The sequence below is a fragment of the Elephas maximus genome, chromosome 18, assembly GCF_024166365.1.
Source record: "Elephas maximus indicus isolate mEleMax1 chromosome 18, mEleMax1 primary haplotype, whole genome shotgun sequence".
Taxonomy (NCBI): Eukaryota; Metazoa; Chordata; class Mammalia; order Proboscidea; family Elephantidae; genus Elephas; species Elephas maximus.
Window position 1 is genome coordinate 67,329,674 of NC_064836.1, and position 13,370 is coordinate 67,343,043.

Consider the following 13,370-nt stretch of genomic DNA (forward strand, 5'->3'; position numbering starts at 1 on the left):
TCTGCCCTCAAGATCTCTCCCTCTGTCCCTGAAATATATAAATGAGAGCACACATATGCAAGAAATAGAGGAGAACATATGTGTGAAAAGGGGACAGTAGTGGTTCAGTAGTAAATTTCTTGCCTTCCACATGGGAGACCAAGGTTCAATTCCTGGCCAAGGTACCCCAAGCACACCCACCACCTGTCTGTCAGTGAAAACTTACATGTTGCTATGATGCTGAACAGGTTTCAGTGGAGCTTCCAGACCAAGACAGACTAGGAGGAAAGGCCTGGTGGTCTGCTTGCAAAAATCAGCCCGTGAAAATTCTGTGGATCACAATAGTTTGATCTGGAACCAGTCATGGGGATGGTGCAGGACCAGGCAGTGTTTCATTCTGATACGCATAGGGTTACCATGACTCAGGGTCAACTGGATGGCAACAAACAACAACGTGTGCGTGAAAGCCCCGTGTCTGACGGTTTATATCATTCAACGTCTGTCCACCTATGCCTGCGAATGAAAGAATATCTGATCGAGTGAGGATAGCTCTATATGGCATGCATTTTTACGACTCTAATGACACCTTGGGTAACTTCCTAAACCAGTTGCATAAATTTTGTGGCCTCACTCTTAACAAGTTGCTATCAAAGTCATCTATAACATCGTCATTGACTAAGGAAGACATGAATATGCTTTATAATTCTTGTTTATAAAACTTACCTTTCCAACTGGCCCAAGTAGGCAACATTCTGTGACAAATTCTACTGGAAATATAAAAATGAGAAGCTTCTTCAAGGAACTTGTAGTAAGATACTTCACAAACAGAAGTAATTAACACTACAAGGTAAAACGTAACACGTGTAATAAAACCTGTACCCATTGCCACTGAGTCAATTCCAACTTCTAGAGCTGCCCCATAGAGTTTCCAAGGAGCGCCTCATGGATTTGAACTCCCAACGTTTTGGTTAGCAGCCGTAGCACTTAACCACTACACTACCAAGGTTTCCATGTGTAATAAAGGAGAGAAGGAAAAGAACAAGGAAATGTGGGTAGTGAGACTTTATGTGAGTGACTATTCTGTGCCACGCATTTTAGAAGCATTATCTGATGTAATTGTGCTCAGAACATACTATTTTCCACATGTTACAGAAGTGGGAACTGAGGTCAGAGTGGCAAAGCGACTTGCATATGGTCGTTCAGCAAGAAAAATGGCAAAGTTTTGAAGCTGGATCCCTCTGATTCCGGCATATTTGCCCGTCCTATTGCAGCATTGCTGTCTCCTGAGAGCACAGATGAGGGCAAGATTACGGCAGCAGAGGCAAAAGGAAACTTCTGGTAGAGAAGGTGGCATTTGAGTGGGGCATTTAGAATAGATCAGCAAAAATGGGCATCCTCGCTTTGTAGGAGGAGGGAGCAACACATTCAAAGAATAATATACACTCTTAGTATGTTTAAAGTAAAAAGCGAAGAATGGTATGGTCTGAGTTGTGAAAGAGTTTTGAAGCCACTCCTGTGTCTGAGCTTGTACTCAGCAGTAGGGGGCTTTTGAAATTTTTTAATTTAGAAGTGGCATGATCCAAATGGAAGAATTCACGGAAGTGTCCACCTAAGTGTTTCCATTGTGCATGCTTGCAAATAGGACACAGAAGATGTCCAAATTCTCACCTCAAGCAAACAAGTTGTTGTTGTTATTAGTTGCCATCAAGTGGGCTCCAACTCACGGTGACCCAATAGAATGAAATGTGCCCTGTCCTGCACCATCTTCAGGACCACTGGTATGTTCAAGTCCGTTGTTGCAACCACCGTGTATTTGTTGTGGCCACTTCCAACCCAGGAGGCTCATTTTCCAGCACTATACTGGACAATATCCTGTTGTGATCATAGGGTTTTCACTGAATAAGTTTTGTAAGTATATCACCAGGCCTTTCTACCTAGTCTTAGTCTGGAAGCTCCACTGAAACCTGTCTACCATGGGTGACCCTGCTGGTATTTGAAATAGTGGCGGCAGAGCTTTCAGAATCATAACAACACACAAGCCACCATAGTAGAACACACTGGCAGATGGGTGGTGTGGCAAATAAGTAGCTACCTGGAAAAATGGAAGTGTATTTGCCACCACCATCCAGACCACTAGCATCACTGCCATTATGGTGCTATCCCCAGTCATACATTTTATCAGGATTGAGTATAAAGTCATTAAGGCCTTGATTGATTTGTTCTCTGTTGGCTGTTCCCACTGGTTTTCAAGGCCGAATGTGTTCCCTGATTATTTTCGAAACCAATAAAAATGTTTAAATAGTAATTACTAACCCAGATTATCCCTCCATCCAATCCACACCATACCGATGCCAAACAAGTAACGTTCTGACCTGAAAAAGCTAACGAAACTTTGAAAGGACTTTAAATATTATTGCCTTAAATAAGAAATTTTTTTTTTAATAAGAAATACTGTATTCTGTATATATTGACACATTTGTTTGTAGATGACACTGCCAAGGGTGTCATAATTAATATCCATGAATGAAAGTAAACCCAGAACGTTCTCTTTCATACTTTGCGCATGAGAGAGCAAGAATGTGATGCATGTGACAGCAGGATACCTGCTAGCAAACCAATGGCCAGGCTGGTCTGTAGGCAGCTTGGGAAAATTACAGATGCAGCTTATCCACTGGAAACTCAATACTGCCTCACGGCCTCTTTATCAAGTGTGCTAAAGGTGCAAACCCCACTTTAATAATGTGGCAGATAGACCCACAGTTCATAAATATTAAACACATAGCACATTTTGGCTGCAAAGCTAAATAGATCTAGCTCCTATACATGCTGATAAATGCTGTTTAACAGCTCCTTAGCTGACTCCCTGGCTCCTAAGGTGTAAAAGCATTTTTTTAAAGGACATATAGTTTAAAAGCCTGACCCAGCAAGAAAAACCTGGGTAGAAGTTGGCCGACCAAGGCAGCCTGTGTGGTGGCTCTGTTGGGAGGACATGCTTTTGAAATTCAGCTCACCCCCTCTTCACTTCTTCTGTAAGAGAATCCTTTAAAAAAAAGAATTTAATCTGTCTCTGGTTTGTAAACTAGACTCAGATGAACACTGGCTCTTCATACGCATTTAAAATGGAAAGTCATAAATATCATTGAAGTTTAATTATTATAACAAGGATTTTTGAGGATATTTATATTATTATAGAGTATACATGCCTTTGAAAGCTCTAACACTGAAAAAACTAGGTCTACTATTTATCCAGAAAAAATGGAACTCTTTTTGAGCTATTCATATAAAGATGATTTTAATTCAATTCAACAAATATTGCATTAAGCTCCTCTCACGCACAAGTTTAGACCTGGGACTGGCTGTGAAAAATTGACTAAGATGTGCACGACTCATTCCTGTCGTTAAGGTCTCACAGCCTAGGGGAGAAGACGGACATGCGAACCAAAAGTCACCAGCTGCAACTCGTAGGCTAGAGTCAGCCAAGAAGTGTGTTTGATTTCTACAGTAGAACATTTTAATTCATTGTCTTTAGCCAGAGCTTTCATCCTTCAGTTCAGCTCAGTGTCTTTGTCACCAGCCCGATATGCTTATTTATTACGGCTAATAATAGGCTTTTAAAGGCGTTTGCCTTTGGTACTACTAAATGGAAGACAAATACCGTATCTATGGTAGTGTTCTACCTCTGTTAAAGTACAAAGCATTGTGCAGGCAGCACAGAAGAGGGAACAGTGAGCTCCCCAGGTATGTCAGGCATGTTTTGACAGAGGAGGTGATACCTTTCAAGGCTGCAGGGGTCTTCCAGTCCGAGGGACTATCATGGAGGCATTGAGACATGAAATTGTCCGTCAAGCTTAGGAAATAAAGAGATGGAGATGAAGGAGAAATATCTATCCCCCATTTATTGAACACTTACTGTCAGGCACCAGTAGGCACTTTCCATATAAGTCAATACAGGTGATATATTTACTGTCAGCTCCACTTTTCAAATGAGAACCCTGAATATCAGGGAAAGTAATAACTTGTCCATGATTAATGGACAAGAGTTAGAATTCCAAGTCCTGCCTGGCCACAAGCCTAGGTGTTTTAATTACTAAACTAGATGAGTATGTTAGTAGATTGCAAGTTTATCCAGGATGCATTTTTTATATTTTACGATTCCAAGTCCTGCTTAGTATAAACACAGGTATGGCCACTGGACATAACCCCCATTTGGTGGAAAATAGAGGCTTAATTCAATTTAGCAAATGGAATTTTAGAAATGATGTAAACAGACTGTGAGAGTTTAGAAAAAGCCTGGGGAAATTCTAGTCCAAATTCCTCCTTTACAGGTGAGGACACAGACATTTGCTGGTGAAAAGTCAGAGAACTTCTATCTTTAATGTAATTTAAAATATATCTTTTCAATAAATATCCTGTTCTTAATCAGTTTCAAAATATTTTAGTTTTCCTCATTGATGTTATATTTTTTAAGCAATTTAAAAATAATTTGTATTAATTTGCAGCAAGCCTAATCTTATAGTACCTGATCTATAAATTCTGCAAGTTAAAAATAACACAGGGGAAGCTAAAATTATCTTTTTAAACTTTCTTTTCTTAAAATTTTATGTTTTTAAACTAAATATTTCATAAAAACCTAACCTTGAAACTGCCCTTTTTGCTTCAATATTTTTATTATGATCTATTGAACAGCAACAAGAGGAGAAATATATAAAATTCATATTCAGTAACCTGGAGGATTAAAAAAAAAAGGCAAAGCAAAACAGTAATGGCTACACGATCTGTAATTGCATTTGGTACCGAAGAGTCTGGATAAAGGTTAACTTAGGAGGAAAATATTAAATTTAATTGTAGGAGAATGTCCAATTTTAAGAACTTAGAAAGTAGACAAAATTATGTGATAGTATCTTTAGCTTAGCCTACAATCATTTTCTGAAAATGATGGCATCATTTCAGAAATTATTTTCTTATCACAAATGTGAGTTCTAGTCCTAGGTTTTAAAAAAAACGTGCCTCAAATATTTATTGAATAAAAGAATAAGCAAAGGAATGAACTAAAAGATAAATGTATGAGTTATTCATGAATAGCCTCTTTCATGTTCTAAGCCAAATTGAAAATTATCAGCTCCATTGGATGCCTTAGAATTTGTTACTAGCCCAGGAAACAGTTGAGCAGGGGAGAGTCCTTCCTTAGATTCTAGCAAGATATTTGCCTAAGAAGCAATTTCTCACTTTTCATTTGCTCATTCATTTATTCACTTACTCACCTTGCATTTATTGAAACCCTATTCTGTGCATCTTCTGCTCAAGTTAGAGGAGACCTTAGTGGGCTCCCTGCATCGCAGTGAAGTGGTAATCCTGGCTTTACCAAAATAGGCAGAGCAGCCTAGTCTTTCCGTCACTACATGTTACCAGCCTTAGATACTCAAAACAAAGGTCTCCATGGAGTAAAAGGTGCAGCCTCCCAATTCCTTACACGAAAATGCCCCTTTCCACCAATGCTGGTCTTCCTCACTGATGGTGTGACTGTTTCGGCGCTGGCAGTTCCATCATCATCTTAGAAAGCTAGGAGCGTTTGCTGAAACGTAATGAGCTTCTGCTTTTCTTCTTTACCTCCCTTAGTGGAGGAGAGAATGTATAATGCTATAAATTACGGAAGCTAAGTACTTGGTCTTTATTTATCCAAATATTATATATCATATTACCACTAAATTCCAACCCTACAGAAATCATTTTTAGTACATACTTGATGAAAGTGCTTCAGCAGACACATGAAACCTGCAAAATGAAAGAACCTATATCTAAGACCTTCCCAAGGGGCTCTCAATACTCCTAAGAAATTTAGTCTAATTATCAAATATAACCATCTCCTTTGAGGCTGATTTAAAATGTTGACATTCTCAGATTTGGTAATTCTCAGAAGAGAAGTCTGAAGCACTCAGTAGTCCTTTTGTTTTAAAACGTTTAAAAAAATTCATTCTCTTCATGAAACTGAACTATGTATCATAATGTCTAAATTTAGATTTTAGATAAACCTGTAATAAACACTTAATTTTATTCTGAGTTAACATGGTTCTTACCCTAGAACTGTTATCAAAAGTATACCTTCAACTCCTCCACCATTTGCTCCCATCACCATTACCATGAACATCAACACCATGGCACCACTTTTACATTTAAACTGAAATATAACAAAGCTGTAAAAATAGATGATCAATAACTAAGGCTATCAGAAAGAATGACAAAAGGCTGTTTACATGAAAATAGGTGAGATCAGCTAAAAAAAGCTAGCTGCTAATTTCAGTCAGTGGTCTTCATTCACTGCCCAAGCCCATCCAGGGTTGAAAACCACTGTGTCAAGAGCAACGTGGTCTTTTAGGAGCGTTGTCTGGAGTCAGGTGAAATCAAGGCCCTGCCCTAATTGTTCAAGCCCTTCAAGTAAATTATTTATTTCATCCATACTTTGATATTTTTATCACTTTTTTTATTGTTTAAACAAGTGCTCTCCAAAATTGTCTGATCACCCACCTCTGTCCGTTCAAATGTTTGATTGAGCACACTCTCCAGGGGGATATTATGAGTATACTTTATTTGTAATTTATTTATATGAACTAGTGTGATATTATGTGGAGCCCTGGTGGCATAGCAAGTGGTTAAGAGCTACGGCTGCTAACCAAAAGGTTGGCAGTTCAAATGTACTAGCACTCCTTGGAAACCCTATGGGGCAGTTTTACTCTGTCCTATAGGGTCACCGTGAGTCGGAATCAACTTGATGGCAACAGGTGTGTTTTTTTTTTTTTTTTTGGTACTGTGGTATTATAGCCTATATATTCATAAAACATGCTCCAAAATTCAACAATCACAACAAGTTGAGATAAAGCAGAAATAGAGATCTAGCATTTTCTTCCTACTACCCAATAGATCACCTTCCATGCACATCGCTGGTGCACCTCCCATCCCAATTTTGGAGAACACTGGTATAAAGTAAACTCATCACTGAACAAAGTATAGCAAAAAAAAAAAAAAAAAAAGCAGAGGAGGACCAAATACAGTAACCAGCCAGTTAATCTTCCTGCACCATCTGAAACTGGTGTGTTTGCGTGCATGTGTATTTTAAGTTTCCAATTGTAAATGGTTTGTCCTTAATTAAACCAATGTACCCATTGTCTCCACATAGATCAAAATGGGTATTTGTAAAAATACAACCTAATAAAAACAGTTTGAGAGAGTCGTATCTCAAAAATTCATATTATAGGTCTATTGTCCTTTTTAATAAACATTTTGGCATCAAAATTAAATTATTAATAAATAACCTTCCAAGAAGGAAGCTTTTTCTGTTAGAGGTTTGTTCAGGTATGTGTGTGTAAGGGGAGAGGGGATCTGTATTAGGAAATCTCAGTAACCTCTATCTCAATTTTCCACCTAAGGAAGTGTCTTTAAAAAAAAAAAAATTGGCCTATTAAAGATAAATAATATTGGCTTATATATATGATCATTTACTCTCATTGAATACAAACAGCCCCATGATGTAGGGTCAGTTATTATTTTCATATTACAGATTAGGAAATTGAGGCACAAAGAATTTAAGTTCATAGTTTGTACAATTTTTTTTATGATGTCTAATTTCCAATGTAAAGTTACTTCAAGGAGATCTCTGCAATGTCAAATTAAAAATGTAATTTTATTTCATATAGTTTAACTATTAAATGTATTTTGTTAGACTATAATTACTTGAAAACTGGCTGTTCATAAACATTCTCAAGGCCAGTTTACTTTCAGATAATGTGAGTAATCAAAAGCCCCCATCAATTATGCAAGCAAGATGTCAGAATGCAGGCCATGTCAACATCCACTTTTTTTCACATTGTGATCTCATTAAATGACCGATTAACTAGCAAACATTTCTTAGAATTCTTTACTCTCATAGAATGTTTCACAGTGGGTACTACTAGCATTTTAAGGGAGAATTCTCCTCTGTGCAAAGACTATAGCACTAACTGCAATGCCCTCAGCATCCCTAGCCCCCACCCACCAAACATCAGTAATGGCCCTCCCATTCATAATTCCAAATGCTCTCTAAGGGGAATAGTGCCACCCAAGTTGAGAGCTATAGTGCTAATGAAAGACAGATAAGTCACTGACCCCTGCATCGAGTGGCTTATATTTATTTGTCCTGCACGAGTAGTTACAGTGTTCTTCCCCATCTGATATCCATCAGTGTTTAAAATTATATTAGAGTTTACAGTAAAGAAAAATACAAGACACCCAGTTATCTGGCAACCCTGTATTAGTCACACACACACCCAACACCATTTGCAGTTGTACTATTTGCCCTTGAGTGGATTCCAACTCGTGACAACCCCATGTGTGTCAGAGTAGAACTGTGTTCCACAGGGTTTTCGATGACTGATTTTTCAGAAGTAACTCCTCAGGCTTTTCTTCTGAGGTGCCTCTTTGTGGACTGTGTGTTGACTGCCAGCCTTTGGGTTAGAAGCTGAGACAGTTAACAGTTTGCCAACACCAAGGTTTCTCCGTGTTAGACACAATATAATACTGATGTCGCATCCTGACCTTTCTTTAATCCATGAATTCAAGATCACTAACAAACTAGAAACTGCAAATATATGAGCTTTAGAAAATCAACTGTGTGTAAAGTTACACATCTCATATTTTGACCTTACAATGGCTAGAGAAATACTTCCATCACATATAAAATCTAATTTATATTAACAAAACCTTAGTCTACTGAATATAGCTTAAAAAAAAATACTCCTGCTGAAAATTTTAGGCATTGTTTATTCTTCAGTCAAAATATAACTTATTAATAAATTCTGCAATTACTTAAAAAAAAAAAAAGGCAGTCAAAGAGAAAGACAGTGATCTTGGCAATAGGGAAAACCAGACTAAAATTATTTCACATCAAGTCCTAAAAAGCTCATGAATTTAATTTCTTGTGGATTAAGAGATAAGGGAATTATAACAAAGAATTGCCATTTCTCCTGATTGAGTTGTGAAAACTCAGAGCTGTAGTGTTTCATAAATTTCTATTGACATGACTGACCTCAAGGAGAAAAATGACAAAGTGTTATCATCACATAATATGATATCCCAACTGAACATGTATTCATGTACACCGCCTTCCCTGTTTTTGGGGGGTTTTTTTTGCAGATATAGAAAATGACTGTTCTTTAAGGAAGAGATGCCACAATAAATGAAAGACCTTTTTACCCACAATAAAGAAACATAACAAAGGCATTATGAATGATGCAGCAAGTTTAGAAAAATGAAAGCTGCTATTAAATATGACAGGCTGTCATAACAAAAACAGTAACCAATGTAATCATAGCAATAAAATAATATTTGTATTTAGCTTCTTTCAAGAAGTTAAAATAATGGGCATCTTTTCTAAATAAAAAGTATTGAAGAGTGTTGGCAAAAATAGCAATAACTCAGATAAAAATCTCTAAATGGGCAACATATTAACATTATTTAGAGCCATTTCTGCACATGCTTTGTTTTTCATCAAATTTCATTTAAGATAATTTTGCTTCTAGCCTTTTTGTCTTTTCTGTACATGACTATGTTATTATTTCTCTTCGTGATTTAATATTCTCAAACCAAGCTTTCTATTATATGACTGCAATAAACCCATAATCAGCTAAAAATGTGTTATTTCAGTTTTTCACTGCATATAGTAAAATCTGACATTTTTTGGTATTTTCCCTGTTGGAATAGCACCATTTCTTTATAACTTTAAATAAGAATGCCATACAAATGTATGATTTAATTGCCTCCACCTGGTATTCAGCAAAGTGCCTTCATTATGAGTGTTTTCCCAGAGATGAAACACTGCAATGTGGAAAATGCTTTGTGTGGGAAACATTGCCCACAGGTACATATTAACCTTGTGTTCAATGATAGACATTCGACGCACTACCAAAGGAGAAACTAGATTTGCTGTTCGTTGAAAGTTACCTCAGAACACTTTCTGGCCTAGCACCTGGCACTTCTGCGCACTTTTAATGTTTCAGGGACTCTGGCTCTGCCTGACAGGACTATTTTAGTAGCACCTCTTAAAAATCAATAACAAAACCAGAGAGTTTTTCCACAATATATAGTTTTCTTTCTATGCTTTCTTTAATCCAATGCACAATGGGTCTCACCCATTAAAACATACTTTGTAACTTTGATTTTTCATTAAAAAATCTCCAAAGATTTAAGATACACTGGCTTTTCTTGAGCAACAACTCTCTCCATACAAGCAAGATATATAGTGTGCTATAATAGCAACAACAACAACAGCAAAAAAACCCAAACCCACCTCAACCCTATAGGACAGGGTAGAACTGCCCATAGTGTTTCCAAGGCTGTCATCTTTATGGACGCAGACTGCAACGTCTTCCTCCCACTGATCTTTTGGTTAGCAGCCAAGCAGGTCCCTCAAATCCTAGTCAAAGTTCAAATAAGCCTGAAATTGTAATTGCTTTCAGGTGGAGAATTTATCTGAAGGAACAGATGGGACTTGCTAAATCTGAGCGTGGAAGGACAGACCTCAGTCCTCTGCATGTGAAAACTGCTGAGCCCGAGGGTAGCCTGAGAGACCAAAAGAGGTGTAATCATAAGTGTAACCTCCTTTTAGGGTATTACTGTGATTTAAACTTAGATATGACACATCAATTATCCACACTACCCACGCACTGATGTTGCATGTGTATTAAATTTCCTTCTGAGTGATTTTAGTGTCTTTCAGATCATTAAGACACCCAATTGTAATGTTGCTGTTCCAAAGTGCAGAGTTTGTAACTCATACTTAAAGGATAGAAATCCTCTAAATAGAAATTGCCTCATTGTTTATTTCTGTCCTGTAGAGGGAAGATCTTGTGCTGTGAGTTTCCCAGCGATACGACATCACTTCCCCTCCCTAGACCTCAGTTTGCTGTTCTGTAAAATAAGAGGTTTTGACTGGACACTCACTCAAGTCAGTTCCAGCTCTGATATTCTTTTATTCTATGATTCATTATGTAATTTTAAGGCTATATTTCCAGATAGTTTCCATTTTTGGGTTTCATAATAGCTTTCTTAAAAATAAAAAGCACATGGTTCTACCTTTGCAAACTCTTGTGTCTTGTCCCTAATAGAAAAGTGTAACAAATTAAGAATATGTACACTGATTTTCTTATCACTGTTTCAAAATCATATGTGATTACCATAATGTGTAAAAGCTTTCCTTATTTTAAGCACTGACAATGATATTCCTATAAGAAAGTACTGCTCCTTTTGGTGCAGAGTAGATCTCAGAATCCTCTTGCAGCTACTTTCTGCATACCTATAACCCATGTGGATGTGAATTCTGCAAATAGACATCAATGGCTGACGTTTATATCCACTTTGTCATTCTACATCAGGACTTTGTGTTGTACATGTAGGTTTAGAAATGTTATCTTCTGCTGCTTCTAAACCCTTTTTTAATTATAACTAGGAGTAGCTTTCAAGAAGTTATACTGACTAAAAATTTTATGAATACAAAACAAGTCCATTCGTTTTCATTTCATAATTTCCTTGTGAGGTCTGATGTCTGTTGATTTTAGGTTTTATTCTAATTAAATGCTCAACAACTTTTCCACAAAGAAGACTTTGATTAATGTCAACTTTTATCTCTTAAAAGGATCCTTCCCGACCATTGGGGTGGAGGCGTTCTGCCCCAGGTTCCTGAGGGCAGGGTTTTTAAATAGCATCCAGGCCCCGCATCCAGTGCCAAGGGGAGGATCCTTGCCCCCCAGGATTTCTGCTGGTAGGTATTCCAGGTGAAGTTTGTTGCCACTGTTGCCAGGAACTCTGGGTTCTGCTCGGCATGATTCCATCAAGGCCAAAAAGACAGAGATCAACTTGGGGAGAACGAAAGGCAACTTTATTGGTTGGCCAAGCAAGGAGACAGTCGGGGCTGCGTGCCATCCAAGATTGCCTCACAGGCAGCTTGTTGAGGGACTGGTTTATATAGGCAGGGTCAGTTTTCAAAACACAAAATGGCACTCATGCTGGTGTAGAATGTTTTAGGATGAGTAAGCATTTTCTAAGGCCTGGTTTGATTCCCCCAGCAGGAGGAAGTTAGCCATTTTTGTTCATTAGCATGTTAGCTCTCCACCCAGAGGTGAAGAATTTGCCATGCATGAGGCAATTAATGAGCTAAAGGTTATTTGGAGTGCCAAGATGGGGGGCAGGACCAGTGTTAGTCAGTTTTGGCCAGCCCATGGCTGTTTCTCTTCAAGGAGGTTCTGAGGAAGAAAAGAAAGAACTCCAGGAAATGGGCTGGGTGAGGGGCTGTCTTGAGGCTAAGAAAAATCACTCTGTGACTCTGGCCCTGTCATGCCACCATGTACAGCTGTAGGACTGTGCTCACAGGTGATAGCCCCGCGATACAAAAATGAACATTTCTAAAATACATTGTTGAAAAAAAATGCAGGTGACTTATTTTAAATGCAGCAACCACATTTATGATAGTTAATACTGTGACAGCAGCATAAAGGAAGGGGAAGAACTTGAGTGTAACCCAATTGCTCAATTAACATAATGCTGCCTTGTCTTCTGATAAAGTTTTTACATAAGAACAGAAGATTCACATCTCAAATTTGTAATTCAAAAATAAAACAAGGATGGATTCAAGCTCCTTTGCCATTTGGAATTATCCTGAAACAAGGGGAGAAAAGACTATTAAGTATTGTTCACAGAAAGGGTAATTCCATATCTGGATGAGTTTATAGAGATTTAATTGAAGTTTCATTTCACTAAAGAAAAATGCTTTCAAGAAAACTCAAAGTAGCAAATCTGGTAGAGTTTTTTTTTTTTTTTTAGCACACACATTGTCTTATGACACTGGTTAACAACCCCATGACAAGTCAACATTCACCCTTCTCAACCTTGGGTTCTGTTTTACTGGTTTTCCTATCCCTCCTGTCTTCTAGTCCTTGCCCCTGGGCTAGTGTGCCATTTAAGTCTTGTTTTGCTTTAAAGTCCTGTCTAATCTTTGGCTGAAGGGGGAACCTCAGGAGTGACTTCATTACTGAGTTAAAAGGATGTCTGGGGGCCATAGTCTCAGGGCTTCTCCAATCTCTGTCAGACTAGTAAGTCTGGTCTTTTTTTGTGAGTTAGAATTTTGTTCTACATTTTCCTCCAGCTCTGTCTGGGACCTTCTGTTGTGATCCCTGTCAGAGCAGTGGGTGTTGGTAGCCAGGTACCATCTAGTTGTACTAGACTCAGTTTGATGGAGGCTGTAGTAGTTTTGGTCCGTTAGTCCTTTGGCCTAATCTTTCCCTTGTGTCTTTAGTTTTCTTTGCTCTCCCTTGCTCCCGAAAGGGTGAGAACGTGGAGTATCCTAGATGACCGCTCACAGGCTTTTGAGA

General features: G+C 38.1%; 1 protein-coding gene across 1 annotated transcript in view; it reads left to right on the top strand.

The window, feature by feature from the left end:
* EPHA6 (EPH receptor A6) overlaps positions 1 to 13,370 on the top strand; it is a 1,119,052-nt gene that overhangs the window by 933,791 nt on the left and 171,891 nt on the right. Inside the window, 1 exon segment of the mRNA XM_049857907.1 lies at positions 11,639 to 11,764. Coding sequence (XP_049713864.1) covers positions 11,639 to 11,764 — 126 coding nt within the window.